General features: G+C 46.8%; 1 protein-coding gene across 3 annotated transcripts in view; it reads left to right on the top strand.

Annotated features, from left to right (window-relative positions):
- The window catches only part of LOC144125307 (potassium/sodium hyperpolarization-activated cyclic nucleotide-gated channel 2-like), a 47,720-nt gene extending 24,971 nt beyond the window's left edge, over window positions 1–22,749 (top strand). For 2 of the 3 annotated variants that reach the window (XM_077658570.1, XM_077658571.1), the window contains exons 3-10: window positions 11,241–11,529; window positions 12,110–12,273; window positions 14,126–14,397; window positions 15,476–15,622; window positions 17,150–17,368; window positions 18,407–18,553; window positions 19,612–19,855; window positions 20,607–22,749. In XM_077658570.1, the coding sequence (XP_077514696.1) occupies window positions 11,241–11,529; window positions 12,110–12,273; window positions 14,126–14,397; window positions 15,476–15,622; window positions 17,150–17,368; window positions 18,407–18,553; window positions 19,612–19,855; window positions 20,607–20,806 (1,682 nt within the window). In that variant the 3' untranslated portion in view covers window positions 20,807–22,749. Of the gene's footprint in view, window positions 1–9,566; window positions 9,765–11,240; window positions 11,530–12,109; window positions 12,274–14,125; window positions 14,398–15,475; window positions 15,623–17,149; window positions 17,369–18,406; window positions 18,554–19,611; window positions 19,856–20,606 lie in introns of those variants that run through there. The other variant, XM_077658572.1, reaches the window with a different exon arrangement.
- Window positions 22,750–23,265: the final 516 nt, after the last annotated feature.

The raw sequence follows: 23,265 nt of genomic DNA, 5'->3' as shown, positions 1-23,265 counted from the left end.
AGGGAGTAAAAGCCAGAGAGTAAATGGCTCATGCACGTGTCTTGTGCCGTACAGCAAGAGCACCGTGATGCTGTTATGCTCCATAGCTGTGATAAGAGCCTGTCACGTTTTGCAATGAGGAAATGAATAAATTAACAAGTATCAAGCACTCAGGACGGCTGCGTGTCAGACCGCACCGGCTCGCCGAGTCTAGCGCTAGCAATCGCGTCATCGCTGAACTTTGTATGCGAGGTCAGTGAAGGACCGGCGTTGATGTATGGACGCTTCTTTTTCCTGGGGAGCTCAACAAACTTCGCCCGCCGTAGATGTACACCTGCAAATTGCCGGAGGTCTGTTCATGAGATTCATTCAGTGCGGGATAACTTGTCTCGCGCTTTGTGGTTTCCCAAGAAAAACCAATGAACCTTACGCCCACTCGAGACCTCCAGCCACGGCAAGACGATGAAACGCCACCGAAAGTGAGTAAGTGCTTTCACTGAACATGGTTAGAGGAGCATTTTTTGTTCTGATTTTACTCCACCTGTTACATGAAGTCACATGGCTAACATTTAACGTATACCAGTGGCGAGCTTACTCTTTCGCGTAATGGCAGCTTGTGCGGAATGGTACTGCACTCGTAGAACCCACGAGCAGTTCAGATGGGGCAACTTATTGACACATTAAGAATTTAAGCCACGTGCCTCATATGTTACTAATACGTTGCAAAACATACCTTGTTTGTCTCTCCTCTACCGTCCCGCATTGTAACGATAGCATTAACGGTCTCAGAGAGGCTGTTACGCATGACATTCTGAGCCGATCATTAACGCGAGAACAAAAACTATAGCGCAACACGCCGAAATGCAAGTGAAAGTATGTTGTCGACGGCCCCGTAGTGCAATTATAAGTGTATTTTACAGCAACTCTTTTTCTCGGGGGAATATTTGCCCCATGTGTCATTGATAGCTGCCGCCTGCGATGCCAGGCAAGCCTTGTCCGCAAACGGTTATCGCACCTGAGCCAGAGCTGCCCGAGTGCAACTCGCGCAAAAAATTTAATAGGAAAGTAATTGTTGAAAATTTTGCGCTCAAATAACTTGAAAATATAGTCAGAATATATCTGACTGGCTTCTGAAGAGCTGAGTAAAGAGTACCAGCTATAGGAAATTGCGGAACATCGCTAAACAGTGTCTATGACGTAATTTACATACTAGTAACTTTATAGTCGGTGGGGTTTTCCCTCTGAACAAGCCGCGCAGTGCCAAGAATGTCTGTGGTTGTTAACACTCAGCCCTCAGTGGCGCTCCTTAATTTTGGCCGTTGCCATGGCACGCCAGCTGTCAGCGCATGCGAGCGGATGAGACATCGAACACCTGTGTAGTTCAATCGAATTCTTTTTTTTTTGCAGAATGAAGAAAAAACAAACAAACAGGAAACGTTTGCAATAAACCTGTGTTTTTCAGGAGAAGGGTACTTTTTGATGTTTCACGGGGTAACTTGCGCGTTGTTCACTGGTTAATTCCTGGTTAATTTTTGAGCTGCTTTAAATTAGTTACTATTATTTAAATAACTAGCTCTCTTGGCTCGTTATGATACAGACGTATACTGCTTACTGTCGACAACCGCCAGTGACGCTGCTTTAGCCTGAGAAAAATGAGAATAACTTTCGCATTTTCTTGTAAGACGCTTTCTGTTCTCACCCTTAATCGCCGTGTTCTTTCTGTAGTTCGGAGTTTAATGACTGTAGACTGTTCGTCTAATTGTGGTGACCCAAGATATACCTCGCAGTATTCACAATGCTGCTACAACAATTGCTGTGAAATCGCTATTGCGTACCAGAACGCGACCGTTGTTATAACTAAATTGCTTAATCATCGCCATTGAAGCTATTTATTATGGCTGCTACTACGTTTTAATGCGGAGAGTATTGCGCTACAACTACATCAAGGTACTCGTCTTCTCGTTCTTAAATGTGAGAGCGATGCGCCAACTTTGACCTCTTTCATTTCTACACGTCTATTATCATCAGCAGGTATCTTTGTTCTCGGCAGCTCAACCGGGTTGTCGTGCTGTTCCTGGAGTATAGACGTTTGTTCGGCTTGTGGTTCACAATACTCTTTCGCTGTAGGGACTACCTAGTGCTACGCCAGAAACAACCCACCCGTCTAAAAAAATGAAGCTGAAAGCCAACATAGCACGTCTTCTCTTCAGGGGATATTATGCAGCTAAAAAGAAAAGTCATTATTTATTACCTCCGTTAACGTGATCATGTCCGTGCACCATTTCGTTGCCTTGCAACCGAGTAAAAATATCTTAGGCATTTCTCAAGAAAACCAAAATAATATAATACTCGCTTTAATGGTTTCGTAATGCAGAGGGCTTATCACAAATACCAAAAGGGCTGAAATAATTTTTCGCTTTTCCGGTCCACTGATGGAACCACTATACATATAGAGAACTTACGTTATTTGCTTCTCACCGCACTCGAAGTATCGATACTGCGATGACGATTAGAGTGAAGAGATATGTTGCGACCTTTCGGAGGTTGGTCATTTAAAGCCTTTGTTACGAGTTGCAGTTGTGGGCACTTTTATTAAAACGAAGAATACAGTAGGCAGCCATGTCAACCCAAATTACATATAGTTGCATTACATTACAGTAGTTTTGTTGTGCTCGCCATTATGAAACTTGTGTGATTTAAGCATTTAAACTACCCAACTCTTGGAGACCGAGCGAAACGAGCAGAATGAACTGGGCGATCATGAGGACGCCTTAGTTACTTGCTCTTGTTTCCGGTTGATTAAAAGAGTCATGATAGTGACGCGGTCAAAATATGGTGGTGGTGGTAGTGGTTTTATTAAAAAAGTAATAGTAAAAAGGAAGGAAAAGATATTTGCTAGCCCCGGCATCTGCCATCGATACTGAAGCACCTGAGCTGGGGCAGCGGAAATAAAGGACAGCAGGTAGAATATGGTAACATCACTTTACTGCTACAATTTTTTGTGAGCTTTTTTCTTGGCACATTGAAATCCTCGCATGGCTTCCTCCTCCATAATAACTGGTTATCGGGATAGGAAAGGCGCATTAACTTACTCCCTCTCTCTGTACACCCGAACCGCGCCGTAGGCAACGGGATAAAGTAGGAAGTGCAAGAAGAAAGAGTGAAAGAGGTGGGTGTGGTGGTGAAAAACATTTTTGATGATTATTTGCAAGAGAGAGTTGTAACTGGCCTTGAGTGAGAGAGGTGCGGTAGTGGAAGGCTCCGGAATAATTTCGACCGCCTGGAGTTGTGCGCTTGCACCGCCTAGCACACTGGCGCCTTAGCGTTTCACCTCCATCCTTCCTTCATGATCATAACAGCTTGTAAAATCTGCTGATAATTTCGCTTCACTATTCGAAGACATCCGTCCATCGGTGTACAAGGCATACTAGACAATTCGACCTGAGTCGGTATAATATAACGATTTCTTCCCGAATTCATACCATTTCTAAATTTCCCGGTTATCGCCATGATCCGAGGCGACGGCAGGGGTAGGAAACTCCAGCTAGTTTCGGTTTGAAATACTTCCGCACGCCCTGATAACTAAAGGAGAACTGATGGCTAAAAATTAATTATTCCTGTTTATGCAAGCAGCGCCAGATACAACAGAGGTGACCGAAATGTCCGAGGCATCGGCAAACTAAGTTGCTCGTTATCGCAGGCGGTGGTTGGGATCCCACTCGGGCGTCAAGTTTTTTTTTTTCTGCTGGATACCGTTGCCATGACAACGATACGACGCTCCAGTTGGCTTTCCTCCGGTCGCTATGGAAATAATTGGCGCTGACATCTGGATTAGCTGGGCAATGGCGTCTATGGAAGTTTTTCACCCCCAGCGACGCCATGCCCTAGGCTTCAGTATAGACCAACAACAGCAAACGGGGGGGGGGGGGGGGGGGGGGGGGGCGTGGCTTCACTTCAGCCAATGAGGAGGGGCGGAAAGTTCGAACATGACATGAAATCAGTTGTTGCGGAACAACAACAGCAGTTTACTGTCCTTGCAAGCCTGCTCTGAACAAAACGTCAAGGTTTCGCCTCTCAGAACCTCCTTCCTCCTTCTGTGCGGAGATGCTTGCGGTTCAAGAGGCACTTTGCTCTGTGGCCGCCGTTCCGATGCTACCCACAGCCCGCATTGTCATTCGCACCGACGCCCTTCACGTCACACGCCTACTACGACGAGTCAGTCGCACCCCAGAAATCTGTCAAGACATCCATCGTCTAGCGGCACGCATCCCGCAACAAATCCGTATTGAGTGGATCCCGGGTGACCTCCTGAGCGCAGCAAGCCGCGCAGATTCTGCGACCCGCCTTTCGACCCCAACCTCGTCTGTGCCTCGAGTCCTCACTCTGGATGACAGCACCCTCCTTTTAACAAGAAAGGAACACCTCCGGCGCCGCACACGTGCTCTAATCCCTCCGTGTGCGATAACCCTCCCCCGTGGTCTTACCCGTGCTGAGGAGGTTGCGCTTCGGAGGATACGGGTCGGGGTTGCCCTAACTCCAGCTGTGACACGCAAGTGGCCGCATTTCAAAGATTTATATCCCCGCCCCGGGTGTCCAGTCTGCAAGATCAGGGACTGTGAAGCGGATATCCACCACTTGTTGTGGGACTGCCCGGCGCTGAAGCCGACGAGAATTCGGCACCTGGCGTCAGTGGGACTCTCACCGGACAATCCGGATTCATATATTGCATAGACACAGGGTCCATATCCCCGTTCACTTCTTGATTTCATCAGATCAGCTCAACTTGTTTCATTTATTTAAGCATCTTACTCATCTTTCACTTCATAGTTTTTATACCCTGAGGCAATAAACATCGCTTAAAAAAAATCAGTTTGGGAATCGTTATATTATGCCACCCCTGCATACAAACACAATGTGTGTCCTATGCTGGCACCATCAGCCTTCACATTACAGTTGTGCAATACCACTGCTCTAGTTCTCTTCCGCGCCCCTGCACTAACGTCTGTTGAGCTGTGGGAAGGTTCCTGGAGTGTGTGCCTGTATTATCTATCCTTCCTATTATTCTTCATTAATTGGCAGTCGCTGAAATGGGAACAGCGAGCTGGATATCAGTCTTGTCATATCTATTGCCTTCCCTCCATTCACTACTCTGGCTGGCGACCTTTTCGTTGGTTTTATTCTGCCCCAGAGATTTGAGGTTCCGTAGATGAAAAACTACGAACTTAAGCCTCTTCCTCACGTACATGAACTATCCACATGTTCTGCAGCGAATTCTCGCCTGTGTTCGTACGGAATGGCGTCTCGTTGGCCCCAGTAGTTTTACACGGCTACATCCCAGCACTTCGGCCCGCGACCCGCCTTCTGCGCTCGCTCAGTGCTAATTGCGATGCCAGTAGCTCGGTGTCAGTGTGCGTGTCATCGTTGACGCCATTTTTGTGACCGGCGAAGATTGTTCGCGCGCGTCACACGTGCGTGTGACTCAGCAACTGAGGTTAGACGACAGCAGGCGGTCCCTTAAACGACGTTGTAATGTTTTGCTGACTTTCTCTGTATAGTGAGCAGGGTCGTCTGCCTTTCACATGAAACGCGATTAACTCCGCGAACGGCACGTGTACAAAGAGGACGACGTCGAGGGTACGTTGAAGCCACGCTCCAGGTGCTGCTTACGTGGATCCGATGAAAAACAAAACAACGTAACATTGTTTTTGTCCGGAGTCACCTGCTCTGGCCAAAAAACAACGATATGTTGTCTTTTCCGTGTTTCGTCATTCGTCCTTCTGCGCTGTCACGTGACTTAAAAAAAAAGAAAACCACCGCATCGCGAGCGTCAGTATACGAACAAAATGAAATATGGCGTGAGCACCACAGAAACCATTCCCTGTCGTAACAATGGTATTAGGAAACATGTCTTTGTACAGCCCGGTTTTGACACCATCTGAATGAATGGCAAGGTTTGAACACTGTACCAACGTTCTGCATTGCCGACGACCATGATCGTCCTCTGGCAACCTTCCACGACTTCTATTTCGAAAGCGCGCCGGCCTGCTTTATCTATGTGCGCAGTTCTGTGACCCAAGGTGTCGTAAAGCACACTGCGTAACGACTAAGGCACCGGGAACATCGTGAGGCGCACCTTCTGTAACTGCCAAGGCTGGCACATATAGTTTTGCGTCTCCTGCCTTGCCCGGCGGACTTGGATGTGAAAGTGCATTCACTGAGTCTCCCAGATTTGGTGGTTTTCTTTAGAGCGCCTGGACAAGATTACACACGGTGGTCACAGGTGGCGGTTAAGTGATTATTATGAAGGAATGCGATCTTGGTCCTGAAGTGTTCGTCTCCGGTTCTAACATTTAGCAATGTGGTTACTCTTTCAGTATATGTTTATGTGTTTTGCTAGATACGCGTCTTGAGGTGAATAGCTTCTGATAAGGCGTTCGGCTGCTGACTCCAAGGTCTAGGTATCGAATATCGGCCGCCACTGCCGCATTTCGACGACAGTGGATGGCGAATGGGGGAAGTGCAGTGTTTTAAGCGGTGTGGTTAAATTTTTTACGTCTTTTGGGTCACATACCATGTCGTATAGGCGAAGAGACCACGTGGGATTTAAACCAATTGGCACAATAGAACTGATATCTCAATGCACATGCCAAAAACGCTTCTGTATTGGATTTCAGTCCACTTTAAAAAAGCAGTCCTAGGACGAAATGATGCCATCTATATATGGCGCGTTTCATATCACATAGTTTGTTTTTGCAATGAGAAATTTATTAACCGGAAAACACATGGATCCAATGATCACTCGTGAATACTCTTGAGAAAACTCATATGTTGACCAGACCGCTTATCGTTTTTTCGGTTTCACAAGCAAGCGTTTACACGCCACAAGAATATAGAACTTGCAGGACTCAAGAAAATTGTTTGGGGTTGCTAAAGATATTACAATTAAACAAATGTGTGCACTCGACACTGTTGTACCAAAAAAGGATACTACTGTTACCCAGAACAAAACGACAAAAACTATTACTTAAAACAAATTCAAGAGACAGTTAAGGAATGCATCTTATAAACACTGAGTATTGGTGCTGATGTAAAACATCAGAATATCAAAATTTCAAGTGAAATACAGCCCATTACCCGTTTATCACAGAGTTGAAGCTTTGTACTCTTTTGTATCTCAGGAACTGGAGCGCGAGGCTATAGCGATTGTGGTTGCGGTAATATTATCGATAGTGGGAGCCTTGTACATTTCAGTGTACGACGATCATTGCCAGTTTTTGTAACATTCGCCAGAATTCTTATTGCCCCGCTAGAGATGCATGCGAAAGTTCTCGATTGTGACATATTAACAGAAAAGACATTTACAGCGGAGAGAAAAAAAAAAACTTGAGCCACGTTTGTTGTCTTTTAAGCGAGAGCCCTACAAAAAGACTTCCTCGGGGTCATGAACGGCGTCAGCATTGGTGTATGCGTCAGTTGGGAATGTCTTAAATGAGAACTTCGCCTTCTCTTGCTGGCCATGTTATCCACTAAGGGTAGACAGCAGGGCTAGTTGGTAGTTTGCATTATTATGGAACGTGGTACCAGCGCAAGAGACAAGGACAAAGAGAGAAGACAACACGAACGCCGGCGTTCGTGTTGTCTTCTCTCTTTGTCCTTTTCTGTTGCGCTGGTTCCATGTTCCATAATAATGTTATCCACGAGGGAAAACGTTATTCATGGTGGCGTGCGCGAAAAAAAAAACACCTTTGCAGTTGTGTCGGTAATCATTATAACGTTTCATCTATGATAATTTCAACCACGATGGACTGGGAGCTGGCATATGAATTACTGGGGGAGGGGATGACGTCAGAAGTCGCCGCGTTGCGACTTCTTCACTGCGGAGAAAGGCCGACAAACGCGGCTCCCTTTTTTGATGATTTTGCTGTTGGTTTTGAAGGCCTCACTCTTTCCTATAGTCTGGCGTGTTGCTTTTTTCAGTTTTTTTTTAAACACGCGTCCTGGATCTTCAAAAAACGACTGCTCCTCGTTTGACCGCTTACATTTTGTTCACAGCCAATAAGCCCGCAATTATTTTCGTGTTTCTTTCGTAATTTTATTCTGACGCTGGTCTTTAACCGTCTAAGATTTCTCGCTCGGCCGCCGAACCCAATGAGCCCTGGGTCCTCCTGGCGGAAGGTCTCAATTTATTTATCAGCAGAAATGCTGCTTGAAATGAAAAAGAGGAAACCGCTTCTTCATCACTCAACAATTTCGTGTATGTTTCATTCTAGAAAGGCAAACAAGCCCAGAAAATTTGCTCAACCTTACGCTTCTAGATGCGCGGTTTCTGCCATGTGCTGCATGGCACTGAAAATCAAAAATTGTCGGTGCAGTTTTCAATGTTGGGTACACTCTACTATATATTTCCTATTGCCATATGGCTGTCAGAATTAGTAGGTGCGGCCGCAGGAAGCATTTTTAATGAGTCAGATTGTTCAGCCTGATAGAAGAGTAGGTCGTCAGTATCAATATCTTCCCTCACCACCTCACCGCACTCTCTAGCTATCTCTCAATTGCAAATGTAAATACTCCCTTTGAGTTGCTCGACGTTCTCTACTGGCTCCGCACAGATGACGCTAGTTGGTGTTGTACAGAAAAGCTGCAATCTAAGCTGAGTACGCTACGTGGGGCAATGTTCAGAATACTCTTTCAAGAAGATTGGATGTCTTTATTGTTATCCGTAGTGGAGCTTGGAACTGGATTGTTAATCAGGTGATCTCTGGCAATGTGGACGCCAAGTGGGTGGACAACTCGCGTGCAATCTCCAGAACACGCATCTGAGCTGTCAAGTCCGATTTTTCCGTAAGGAAAAAGAAAAGGAGGAGATGGTACGACGACGGCAAGATCGCGTCGCCAGGAAGAGCCGACCAGGTCGTGATTGGTGTCGTTAATGCAAAGAGCCTACGTCACACTTAACACACACGCTCTGTCGAAAATGACCCCACCACTCGTCCCTAAAGATGGCGGCGTGATTTGATTCACCTGGAAAGTGATGCGTCAATGCTTTCTTATACACGCAGATATCACGTACGCACAGAAAAAGAAGCCGTGGTCTGTCTGAACATTTTTTTGGCTTCCTCATGAAGTCAGCATCGCAGATCGGCATGTAGAGAAAATTCACGCGGCTTACATATCTCTGCGGTCACCGGCAGGCACCGAGGCTGAGTCACGTGCATGCTTAATGGCTATCACGTGATGACATTGCCTAGATGGCATGCGTTTTTTTTAACTGACTGGCTCAAAAAATTTATAAAAAAGAAAAAGTCGAGAGTTATAGAACCGCATACTTGTGTCTAGTGCACTCTTAACGCGGCGTCGCGATTCAGGCTCAACCGTCCACGTACACGTACAGCACGGCAATAAATGCCAGCTGCGCTTCCTATCGGACTCGCTGGACGCAGACGGGGAATTTGACAGAGCGGTGAGCGACGTTTTAAGAATGCCGGGATTCCAGAGCAACATAGGAATTCATTACCGACACTGGGCTACTGCCTGGCTCATCCCCATCTGCACAGGGTGGAACTTTTCCTTTAAATGACAGCCTCCACAGCTGCGCTCGCTCTGACATGGGCTCAAATACCGGAAAGAGCCGCGTCTTGCTCACACTCTACGGGCAGCAGTCGCGAGTAGAAGAAACGCGATGCTTTACCACGTGGTGGACGAGCAGAAGCTTGCTGGAAATGGAAACGGTTGGGCGTTTACCTGTATGCGGGATTGGAGATGTTCGTTTTCACAGAAAGAGGGCGGTAAGTGATTTTTTTTCTAAGGTGCGAACTGCTCAGTATTGAGGAAGAACCAACCCCCTCGCTTAACGGAAGGCACTTGCTGCAGTTGATGTAGCGAAGTTCCTGCGACTCGGATGTCACTGCGCAGACTACCAGTGGGACTGATTCACAGGGAACTGAATCGAAGTAGAAAGGCGGGTGTCTGGAACACGACTTTTCACTGCCTTCAGCAGTGGATAAAGCATCCCGGAAAATGCTTTATCAATGATTTCACTGATGGCTGTGCCGAAGGCCTGCTGTGTGCCGTAGTTGAGAATTTCGAAGTAGCATCAGGAGGTGTGTGCACTGAGAGCTAAATATAAAAATCACAAGATGGTTTCCGAGTTTTTTTCACGTGAATGATCCAGCGCTAGCTGTCTTGTGATCGCGATGAATTGGAAACATCAGAATCGATATATCAGAGAGAATGCACTGACTGTAGCCTAGTGGCTATAGCATCCGCCTCGTGCGCGATATGTGCTCGGTGGGAAGTTCTGGACTCGTAGATGGGAGGGCGTTCTTACCGGTAGGTGCAGGACGGTAGGTCTGCGTACGCCGGCGCCAAAGACACCAAACCGAGAAAAGAGCTAACAACAGCTCACACTGTATAAAAAAAAACTGCTTCTAGTTTCATATTTCATGCTAGCGATATTCGTCTCCAGCAGGTACGAAGATACTGATAAAACGGTCTTTTTGTGAGTTTGTCGAGAATCTATTGGCCGTTGGAGCCAATGGAATCACTTGACAGCCACCTATCTAAATGTTGAGAGCCACTCGTCATAAGCGATCCGAACTAAACGTTACCTGCCTCGCTGTTATAACACGCATCCTCACGAGTAGTAGCAACTGTTGTGTCTCAGAGTGTTTTTTTTTATGTAGCAGGATTTTCTGTTTATTTCGAAAATCGGTAACTGTTCGGATTATTGCGCGTGGTTAAAAACTCAATAGTTGCTGCCCTAGAGGCTAGACAGACAGCTTCTGTATATTCCTGCTGCAGGGGCTACTGCAAGCATATATGCGGAACTACACTCTGAAGTGACTACGGATGTTAGAAAGCTAGAGAACATGACGCCAAATGCAGGAAGTGAGCACAAGTACACCTGTGTATATGCATTAAAGAGACTTGGGAGACCTTCCTCCTCGAGTACGAAGGCACAAGCTACCCTCGCACGCCGGGCTCACAAGGGGGCAGGATCTTGGTCTGTCCCGGACTAGGGACGCGCACCAAGAAGATGCCGGCATTCACCACCTGCGCCGGCTCATGCTCTCTTTATTCGCTTAATAAAGATTTGCTCTCTCTGTCTGTCTACACACAAGAGGGACTTGTTAACGCTTCCCTATTGTGACTTTCGAGCGTCCTTAACCTTTGACATCCATCCAGACTGATTAATTAATTAATTAATTCAATTCATTCATTTGTGTTTGTCCTGTTCACTAACCTGTTCTTTCTCTACGCAGTCGAGCCAGTTCACACAGTGGCAAATGGCAAGCTGCCTTCAAGCCAGTACAACGGCGGCGTCGCTGCGGGCCAGGACCCGGATTTCCACCCCGACGAGCCGAAGGACGCGGGCGAGTCCGAGCGGGGCAACGGATGGCCGTCCGACTGCTGCGACCCCAGCTCCGTGTGCCTGCCGTCACGAAGGCGCCGCAACGCCAGCTTCTTCGGCAGCACCCAGGAGCTCAACCGAGAGCGCAGCCGACAGGAGTCATCGGGGCACTGGGTCATCCACCCGTGCAGCGTCTTCAGGTAACTGCAGACGAATAGTGGGTCCGGGTTTGCGTGACAATGCATCGCTACAACAGCTGCATCCCCAGCAGCACAGCTAATCGGCCCAATATTGGTATTGTGTTGGCGAATTCAGGCCCTACAAAGGACCCTAGTGAAACCATCCGATTTCAATAATGGGCCGATTACCTGTGCTGCTTGGGATATGTTATCGCAACCTGCCCACCGGACAGTGAGCAAACTGCCGACCGTGGCAGGAGGTAGTTAAATTAATGATTGGTCGCTTTGGAAGAGCAACGTAGTCCGCACAAGGCCCACCACTGGGAGCACCTGCCATTGCAGAGCAGTGGCGCCTCGCTTAACCGCTGCATCACTGCGCCAAGAGGGGTATAATGACTCCCAGGGATCTATGAATGTAAAGTAGGGAATGACCTTCTGCATATATGGAAATTAATTACGCTATAGCGTCATACCCGTAAGGCGGAGCTTAAGTGTCTCCTTCAATTTTTTTTGCTTTTCTTGCGAATAAAAGCTGTTGCGACTTACCACTACCACCACCACCGCCATCTCCATATAAGAAATGAGTACTTTCCCCGTGCAGGATGTACTGGGATCTGTGCCTCACGGTGCTTCTAGTGGCCAACCTGGTGCTCATTCCTGTGGATGTAGCATTCTTTGCCGACCCCGGCGACATCTACTGGATGGCTTTCCATCTGGCCTCGGACGCTATTTTCTTTGTGGACATCGTCTGCAACTTCCGCACAGGTATGTGCGGGCTTGCATTCATGATACTCTCGCCCTAAGTGCCTTGAGAGGGCGCATTTTCTCGCCTTTTGTAATGCTGACGAAGCCAGGCTCGTACAATCTTTAAATTAAGAGGATGGAGGAAGAGATAAAGCGACAGAGGCTGGTAAACCATCTTTGTTAATTAAGAGAAAAGCTTCCCTGTCTTGACCTCTTAGGTGGGCATAAAATTTCGCACCAGGACATTTTTGATGTGCCGCCACAGGCGACCCATCGCACCTTTTGAGAGCTGATGGAAGCAGCAGTCCGCTCCTCCCAGCAGTCGAGGCTTTGAAGATGATAGGGCACAAGGTGACGAAAGTTGCAGGACGAAGCACCACTTACAATGTCGGGGGCTCAGGTTAATCTCCGCCTAAACGGGAGATTGTGTTTGCATGCGCCGGAGTTCTGTTTTCGGATCAGAGAGTCGCTGATGGTTTATTAAAGTGCTTTCTCGATCTTAATCACACATGCTTAAGTAATGGTGAAAGAAAGAGTCAGCGCTGTGTGTTTGTCTCTCTTTTGTACTTACCATCGGTTAGGTTAACAGTGCAAAACGGGCGGAAAAGCAGCATTCCCCCTCCCCCCCCCAAAAAAAACAAGAACAAAACAAACAAACAAACAGAAACACACAAAAATCAGTTCTGCCTTCTTAAGAACGATGAAAACATCCATAATTTTGAAAAGACAATAAATATATTCAAACTGGAGCGACCAAGCTTGTATTTCTAGCGTAATGTAGTAAGAAATCATGCCCAGAACCTTGTAAACTCCTCGAGAACAAGCACGCGGTGATGGGTTGTCGCCTGCGTAGGCTAAGCCGCTGCTGATTTAGCCTGTAGAATAAGATAATGAGCTCACAACAAGAAACTACAAATTTTATTCCCTGTTGTACAGCTGCGACAAAGGAACAAGTCACTTCTGTGAACAACGAAAAGGTTTGTAGAGAAGTTGTGACTCACAACCAACACGACCGAATTTTCCCTTTGCAAATGATCGCGCGTGCCATATGACAAAAATCGCTTTACCAAACTATCATGATTTTCAGCTAACTTCCGACAAAAACTCCGGATCGAATTCTTTAGTTTCTCCAGGTCAAAATATCGAGCGTTTTCTATTCCTCCATTAGCAGCCTTCTAATAAGTTAAGCGCTTTCTGCCTATTTCTGCAGAGACAGAGCGGGCAGAGTAGGTGAGAGAACAAATGCGGGTTAGTAACACCTTAGTCGAAATCAAGAGGAAGAAATGGGTTTCGGCAGGGCATGTAATGCGAAGGCAAGAAAACCGCTGGTCCTTAAGGGTAACGGAGTGGATTCCAAGAGAAGGCAAGCGTAGCAGAGGGCGGCAGAAAGTTAGTTGGTGGATTAAGATGTTTTCGGGGATACGGTTGGCGCAGCTGGCAAATGACAGGGTTAATTGCAGAGACACCAGAGAGGAATTCGCCCTGCCGTGTGCATAGTCAGGATGATGATGATGATGATGATGATGATGATGATGATGATGATGATGATGATGATGACGACGATGATGATGATGATGGTATCGCCAGTTTCTTCCTCAAGAAAAGTGCTGTTGACGAAAACTGTTCTGCGTTAACTTGCGACAAAAAAAAGACTATCGAATTCAGAGCCCCTTCGAGTCAAAAGAACGATAGCGTTTGCTACTTCTCAATTAGTAGTCTTCTAATAACCTACCACTTGCTGCCAGTTTCTGCAGAGTGGTTTTGAAGAAAACTGGCTCCAAAAACTGAATAGATTTGGTACCACCAATTCCTCCTCTATGCTTGTTTTCGCCGAAAATAAAACTGCCGCTGACGGAGTCGCGCGCGGCCGCAGGCGTGATCACGACGCAAGGCGTGGAGCGGGTGAATCTGGACCCCAAGTACATAGCGCGCCACTACGCGCGAACCTGGTTCCTGCTGGACTTTCTGAGCACGGTGCCGTTCGACTACATCTGCGTGCTGATGGACAGCGCGTTCGAGAGCCTGCGTCGGCCGGGCGCGTTCTCCGCCATCCGGCTGATACACCTCGCCAAGTTGCTCGGGCTGCTCAAGCTGCTTAGGCTGTCCAGGCTGTGCAGATACCTCAGCAGCCTCCAGGAGCACTCGGTACGTCCGCAGTGCGGTCGTTTTGTGCAGCCTCGAGAACATCACTTACTTTTTTGCAGCCTTCAGACGCACTTGCTTCGCTTGCTTTGCAACTCTGCTGTGTCGCCTGTGGCTTGGTGTAGCTTTCACCAACCACTGCTCTTTCTTAATCGGTATGGCTGATAGCCCTGCATGTGCCATCTGCGGAGGTGATGAGACTATTGCCCACATTCTATGCGTATGCCCTGCCTACAGCGCCGAAAGGCAGTCTCTCTGCCGTGCGCTGGAGCGTCTAGATCCACGCCCACTGACGGAAATGAAGATTCTCGGCCATTGGCCGCGGCGATCGTCGGCGGTGAAGGCCTACAAGGCATTGCTCCGCTTCTTGAGAACTTTCTGGCCTGTACGATTGGCTGTGACATTACCGAACGCTTGCTGACTTTGCATAGCGACTTCAATTTCCAGCTACTCTCTTTTCTCCTTCATCTTTTTATCCCCTCACCCCTTTCCGCCCGTGCGGGGTAGCAAACCGGTTATTCTTCCGGTTAACCTCCTTGTCTTTCCTCCTCCTCCTTCCCCTCCTCCTCCTCCTCAGACGCACTAAGAACTACGTTTAACATTTCAAGGTCTTGAGCTGGTGAGCCTGTGAAACGGACTGTCGTTACAAACTGAGCTTTCACTCTGCACGTCCCAGAAAACACGGGCCATCCAGTCCAAATGTCCTGCTAAGTCATCAGACTGAACTGTCCTTTTACTTTCAGTGCGAGCTGATGCGCAATAATACTCCTCTCTAAGAATTGCCGAAGCAGTGGAAATGTATGCTGACATGCACCGCTTCCATGCAAGAATAGTACTCGTTATAGTGAAGCCCAAGTTTATGGAGATTGCCTGCCATTCACGTTGAAGTTAGTGTAGGCCTGAATCATTGTCACCATTGCAGTGTAAAAGAGACGCTCTGAGTAGGGACATGCGCGGAGCGTTAGATGACCTCTTGGTTTAAGATGGCGCTGTTGCATGAATAATACAAGCGAAAGTTGCCTTCGCAGCCTTGTGTGTGGCAATGTGTAAGTATGTCGATTTTCGTGCCCGGATCTCGCAGTTCACTACGCCGACAGTGTACGTCAGCTTGGCGAACATCGTGGGCCTAATGCTCCTGATTGCGCACTGGAACGGCTGCCTGCAGTTTTTCGTGGCCATGATGCAAGGTTTTCCCGAGGGCAGCTGGGTCCAGAGGGATGGCATACAGGTTGGTGTGTTGAGGAATACATCCACAGTGGAGCGCTGTGCGGGTCATGCACAATTTCAATTGCTTGAAACGCAGCCTAGCAGAAACTTCATAATGGAGCTTTGCAACACTGGTAAGGTTAAAATAATTGCGGCTGTATATGTAAGCACTGATGAATCGCTGCTTACGTAGCACTTGAATGCGTGAATTGACTCACCTGCGGTTAGTTTTTAAGGAAACAACCTGTTTGAGACGGTCACTGCGACAAGTCAAGAAAACCCAGTCCAGTTTTGGAGGATGTTTTGCCGCAGGCGTTGTTATGCGTTTGTTCCAAAAACTTTAGTCAATGAACCTTTGATAACCCACTATTTTCACTTAATTATTTTAGACATTCTAATAGACACTATTTTTCTCTGACCAGTACATTTGAGGAGTCTTTTTTTTTTCGAAACGAGCCAAATCTGGAAACCAAAACTAAGTCAAATTATACCCTGACGGCAAGCTAATTCATGCATCTTTTCTTTGAAAAAACTATGATAACGAAAGCTTCCCCGTAATGCCTAGAAACCCTGCAGAGCCAATTCGATTTCAAATACAAAATTAGCAAGATGCTGCCGATGGATGGATTAAAATGAGCCTACGTGAGAGCTTTCTTTGTCAGTTTGAACCTCATACTATGTACTGTTTCGAGCGTGGTTTCGTTTATTACGTATTCTTCTTTCTTTCAAATGTCGACAGTAATGAACGAATCGTTGGCACCGTCGCGAAGGAAGCAAGGATGCGCCTCTGCTACAATGAACTTTAAAGTGTTAAGTTGAGCTTGTTGGTATCGGCTTCCTAAATTAATTATTAATGCCGAAATTTCAGACGCAGACAGGAAACGACAGGACTGGCGGTTGCCCTGTCGTTTTGTTTCCTGTTTTCGTCTACCATTTTGCTACTGATAATGAATATTAAGGATCCTGAAGAGAAGTAAAATAAATTCCACATGCGATACATTGTAGCTAGTGCAAACACACAAAAAAAACGAAGGCCATAGCGTCATTGCTTGTGACAAAAGAATGTTATTCACTTTTACTTGTTTCTGTCACTGACGCACAACAGTTCCCCAGAGTGTGCAATGTATGTTCTGACTATTTTTCTGCTGAAATCACAGTATCATAGACAGCGTTTGAATTACTACTGAAAAAATAAAGTTTTCGGATGAAAACTGGGTCAGGTATAGAGTTTCACATCTAAAACAGCGAAATCCAAAGTTTAGATGCTGATATTGACCAAGTTATTTGCAAAGCTTTTCAGAAAAGTACATGGTGGTATAGAGTTGCTGTAGCTTACATGTAAAACTCATCTTGGATAGCACAAGAGTTTATGCGGATAAGCAACTTACTTGCTCGTTTTTCTCACTTTCTGTTTAGGTAGATTTAGGTGCTTTCGAAAACTAAACTCCTTTTCTCTCTAGTTGGGGCAACCTTTGCCGAAGGGAACTTGTGAAAAATGGACACCCAAAGTATTAAATATACATATACACCTCTTTTCATTTTATCGCAGCACCGGCCGCTGTTCGAGCAGTACTCGTGGTCCATGTTCAACGCACTGTCTCAAATGCTGTCGATTGGGTACGGCCAGAATGCGCCGGCCACCGTCGTGGACATGTGGCTTGTCACGCTTGGCATGGTCACCGGCGCCACTGGCTACGCGCTGCTCATCGGGCACGCCACCACTCTCATCCAGAGCCTGGACTACACCAAGAGACTGCACCGGGAGAAGGTGCGACCGCGCACGCCTCTGACATGCATTCACAGACACAGCTTCAGCCTGCACGTCACGCGTAGCAATGGACGGCACATTCATTGCGTTCTCTCTAGCGCGCTTGCAAGTTTGTTGCACTGCCGCAATTGTATCCGGAGCAAACGGGTTCAGGTGACGTCACAAACAATTTTCAAAAGCTATGTAAATGGCCACAAACACTTTTGGAAAACAATGACTTGTCATTTGTTTCGAAGCCGTGCGTTTTACTCGATTGACTGTACCCAGAACTCTTAGCCGCCGCGGTGGCTGAGTGGTTATGGCGCTCGGCTGCCGGCCCAAAAGACGCGGGTTCGATCCCGGCCGCGGCGGTCGAATTTCGATGGAGGCGAAATTCTAGAGGCCCGTGTAGTGTGCGATGTCAGTGCACGTTAAAGAACCCCAGGTGGTCGAAATTTCCGGAGCCCTTCACTACGGCGTCTCTCATAGCCTGAGTTGCTTTGGGACGTTAAACCCCTATCAACCAATCAACCATGTACCCAGAACTCACAGGTTTGCTTGAAATCGCTTGGCACTGAGTGGCAGGCGTCATGCACTATTCTGTTCGATAGACATCTCGAGGCTGAAAGGAGGATGAAGTAGGGGCACGCAGTAAGGAAGCACTTCGAGTAGAACAAACGCACCTGCTTCCAGCCGGCCAATGACCAATACGTTAGTTATTTGACTCCAATTAGTTTTTGTGCGTTTCTTTCATTTCATTTCTCCATTCTGCCAGCTATCCTTTATTTCCGCTGCCCCAGCTCAGGTGCTTCAGTATCGATGGCAGATGCCGGGGCTAGCAAGAATCTTTCCTTCCTTTTTACTATTATTTTTTAATAAAACCACTACCACCACCTTTCGCGCATTGTAATCTCGAGAAATTCTGTGTGTTAAAAAAGGCCTGCCACGATATGTCATTATTAGCAGCGAGGCGATATCGCATGATTCCTGTGTCACTTAACGACATGGCGTCAAGGTCTCTTGTGCAGCAATGGCATGTTTGGTTTCTGCCGCACGCAGATGGAGCGTGTGGAGGAGTACATGCAGTACCGGCGCATGCCAAAGGAGCTCCGGTTCCGCGTGCGCAACTACTTCGAGCACCGGCACGAAGGAAAGGCTTTCGATGAAGACGCCATCCTCGCCGAACTGTCGCAGCCACTGAGAGAGGTGAGCATGCATCTGCCTTGTTGTGATAATTTATTTTGATGCGCCATGCTTTTATGCTTTTACGACTTAACGGAATAAGTTCAGAGCATATGAGCTCATGCATTTCAGATATTAAAAGGGCACGGAAGGCAACTTTATGGAATTATTTTTTATGAATAAAAATCGATTCGTTGGCTCTTTCTTGTTACGTGGGCGTTTTTCTGGCAACAAAACTGGATTTCAATATCTTCCCTCCAGTCTATTCAAAAGGACAGTTTGTCATAGTTTCGAAGTGAATAGCGGTGTAGCATTGCCTGCTGAAAATTCTCCGTCCGACGCAAACATTTTATTTGCAAAGTCGGCCTCTGATGACGCAAACTGCATTTTATTTTTTGGTCGTTTCTAGCTTATAACAGCAGCTCGGTTTTCAGTTCGAGTGGTCTCTGTGTAAATAGGACGCGGTATACCCTATCGACACAGGCTAACTTCTATTTGTTCTGAGTGTCCCTTTAAGGTTAACCTCTCGTTAGTGGCAACACCGCAATGGTCGACAACCACTCTTTTTGACGACTGCTCTCATATATAAGAGCGCTGCGCGATTGGCCAGCAGAGCTCTCGCCTATCGCCACTGACGGGTCGGTCCAATCATAACAGCCGATAGGAAAGGCGCCGGCCAGCCATGAACTGGGCTTACATCAAGCGTATACAGTTCAGTACATCATGGCGCAGTGTGTGCTCTACCGGCTCTATTGCTGCCTCAGAGATATCGAAACCTTTCATCACTAGAGCCAGCGTCAGCGACTCCGGACCGGGCTCTGAAAGCTGCTCGGAAGTGAAAGCGGTTCGCGCTTCGAACTTCGTAGTTTTTTAAATAGACTATTCTGTTTCGCCAGGCACTGGTGAATAATAATAGTCCCGATTTGGTGCAAATCGGGACTCGTTCCTAGTGCAGGCAACTTCCCAAAGTGATGCTTGATTCGCAACACAAGCTGCAAATTGTGCCATGTAACATGTCGCATTTTTTTTCGTGAATACATTTGCGTTAGAGTAATTACGGGACGGCCTTCTATGCGGCACAGGACGTGATGAAGCACAACTGCAGGGCCACGCTGCGCGCTGTGCCTTTCTTGTCCAACGTCGATCCTGGCTTCGTGAGTGACCTGGTGACTAGGCTTCGCTACGAGTTCTTTCAACCCGGTGACGTCATCATCCAGCAGGGGTCTGTTGGCCGCAAGATGTACTTCATCCAATCGGGCACAGTTAAGCTGCTGCTGGACGGCGCGCAATTCCTCGGCACCCTATCCGAGGGAAGCTACTTTGGAGGTGAGTGTTTGCACGAGCCGAAAAGAAGTCCATACCCACTGCGTACTTCCGCGGTCTCTCCCCAGCGTACGCAAGCCCCATTGCTTGGCTTCGGACAGGGAGGCGCAGTATGTAGGGTCTGCTTCTCCAATCAGGACTGGGAAGTGTTAAATTGAGTCAGTTCTCTAGAAGGGGGAAAGACGGTGTGCAAGAACTTTAGTTATGTGCTCATGCAGAGATCAGTTTATTCGCCGTGGGGGTCTTCAGTCAAGCGAATACCTTCGCGATTGGTATAATTGCTGCGTAAGGTGTACTGATTTGCTTCAGTTGAGTTCCATAAGTTTATTCATAAAAAGAAAATACAGCACACTGCACTGACGCCAGTACGTTCCTATCGATGAACTAATACACCGTCGTGATTATGAAGAAGAGTTCAAGGCATGAAAATCGTGTGATAAGCAAAAGTACTGGTGATTAATTATTATTTATGAACATCTGATTGCCTGTATCCTGTACTCACACCACCTCAGCGAAGGATCGCGTTTAAACTCATAGCAGCCCGTACATGTGAGAGACCACAGCATAGGTCTCTAGCGCATCTGAATCATAACATTGTTCAGTCTGAGGACAGCACAATTTTCTGCAAGGAGTCGCTTCGATATTGAGGATTTGTTCTACTCTAAGAAGTTGTGTGGTAGTTTATCTTCGTCCTGTCATAAAAAAAAAAAAACGTTCCTTTTCTTTCTCGCTCCCCCTCCCTTACGCCGTTCAGAGATCTGCCTGCTCACAAAGACGACGAGGAACGCCAGTGTGATCGCCGACACCTACTGCGACCTGTTCTCGCTTTCTGTGGAGAACTTCAACGAGGTGCTGCTCCAGTACCCGCTGATGCGGAGCTCCCTCGAGGCCACCGCTGCAGAGCGCATCGCTCACAACACAGCCTTCCGGGCCTGCGACAGCGCACACCTATGACGAAGACCGCCACCCCTGTGTTTCACGCACGTCACAAATGCTACGCATCTCAACGCGATGAAAGAAAGCCGTGTGCTCATTCACAAATCCGCGCTTAAGGCAGGGCTTAAAAAAATCAGGTCAGCGTTGTGCTTGGAGCAAGAACATGTTTGTGTTTGTACCTAACTCGTCATCAGAGTGCAATGAGCATGTCAGCCTGCCTTTACTGTCGCAACAGGCCCACCAAGTGCTGCCTTGTCAGTGACGCAGTGAGGGTTGGAAATGAACAGTGTTTGCCGCAGGTGTAACAAAACTAAGCCAAGTTCTTTTTTCATTTCATTTTCTCTGTACATACGACATTGCACACATCACAAGCATCATCTTGGCTCTCGGCCACAAGAGCCTTTGTAATAAGGCAAAGCCACTTTTTTGTTATCGCTTTTCTTGTGTTTTTCTATTCAGTGCAACAATGAGACGCTCTGCCGATAAGAAAGACTCCAGTGTTGAACGTATTGCGGTTTCTTTATCACAAAGCTTGAACCTAAAATTCAGGCGAGTACAGGCAAAGGAACACAATGAACAGGACTAACTCCCTACTTGCCTGAATATTTTAGAACAGGAGAAGCTAAAGTCATGAACAGTCAATGAAAGCCCGTGGCGTAGCAAAAAATATTTGCATTTTTTTAGCGGGGATAAGAGGGAGGCTGAGATGGTGACAGCCTTCAGATGGGGGCGTGTGAGTGATGAAGAAACTATGGCATTCAAGTATTTCTGATGTACCACATTTCGAAGTGCTAATCTTCAGGATAGTAGCTTCCGATTACGCGCCTCGTTACAAATATACAAGGGCGGAGTATTACAACCTGTTGCAGCATTTTCAACTGCAGTTCAGCTAACAGCAGTTCAAGACCGGTAATTTGGTGTTAATAGGCACTGAAAACCATCGTTAAGTTCTCAACGGCAGTTAGTCCAATTGAGATGGTAGCACTAGTTGAACCGTCCAGCTGACGGAATGATAATGCATCCCTTCCGATCCCCCCCCCCCTCTACCCCCTTTGCCATTGGCCGACTCACTGGCATTGCTTTTGTCATATGCAGTCTTATTGCACAAATCACTGATCAGCTACTTTGACCAAAATCTGCAACATTCACTCTGTAAATAAGTGTAAACAGGAAATTTTGCTACGCGGATTTAGAAAAATTTTGACTAAGCTAATGCCAAATATGCTTTCATTAGACTGTTCCGACTCTGTTGTACAATGTTAAATTGCAATGTATGTACAGCACGAGAGGTGTGGAAAAATTGCAATTTGTAAATAAATGAGTGCTGGCTTACAATAACAGAATACAAGTGTAATATTAGTTGCTAGTGGGCCGCATATGACATGATCACATAACGAACATCATGAACCTCCGCTCAGTTTAGTGGCATTTGGTACGCTCAATAGTCGTTTATTTGAGCAGCAGTTGACAATGTCCCTGCACAAGATAAGGGATATTGGCTTAAAATATCTCGCCCTGTTTTTTCACTCCTTATATCATCACAATCTCGCGCTTTAATAATTCACAATCATGCTCCCAAACTTCGCAATGAAAATAAAACACAACAGAGATGAACCATGATACACCACTTATTCCAGCGTACAATGCGGTACTGCCCGCGCGTTGAATGCTCAACAACTTTACATGTTCACAGTGTCTTCTAACGTCATATTCGGTTGTAAAGTTGTAAACGAGATCCTTGTTTATGTATATTGTGTTTTCCGTGGACCCTTATTCTGTGCGCATTATTAATGCCGGTATGTCCAACTTCTTACTGCCAGTGACACTGTGTATTCTTTTCATGTGAATTCATACACGGCTAAGTCTGTTACAAATGTGCTAGAAATGTTTCACGAACTTGTAGAGTCTTCGTCACTGCTTTTTGTTGTGGCTGGTGCATTGTAAATTAAACTAGTATGATTCACCAAACCCTGACTGCGTTTTAATTCTAGACGTAAGCTAACCTGGGCTTTCCAATGTAATGCGGTGTCAATTAAGAACCGTAATCGCAATTACGCAACCTGCCGCTGCGCAGAAGTTTGAGAACACCAACTCTCTAAAAACGTGCACAAATTTCACGTTACCTAATAAGATTGCTGATAGCATTTGCTTGACTCCAGCGAAGATTTGTCGCATGTGCGTACGTCGCGAAAACTATTCTGCGAACCACCTCACCCGCAAAAGAAAGTGGTGACACAGAAGGCTGCTCACTTTGAACCTGGTAGGCCGCTAAAAGACCGGCCTTTTCAACACGACACCACGATCAACAAAAGCAACGCTTCGAACACCAGGCACAAGCTTTTGTCAACTAACGCTTTACTTGTGCTCTTGAATGAAACGATTCGCTCTCTCTGATTAAATCGGACGGTCCGTAGTAAATTATTACTCCAATACGTGTTCTAAAAGGAGCACGATTCAATGTCTGAATGCCTTGTAAA

Source organism: Amblyomma americanum, chromosome 3 (assembly GCF_052857255.1).
Source record: "Amblyomma americanum isolate KBUSLIRL-KWMA chromosome 3, ASM5285725v1, whole genome shotgun sequence".
NCBI lineage: Eukaryota > Metazoa > Arthropoda > Arachnida > Ixodida > Ixodidae > Amblyomma > Amblyomma americanum.
Note: the sequence above shows the minus strand (reverse complement) of the source record. Positions and strands in the feature narration are given on the sequence as shown.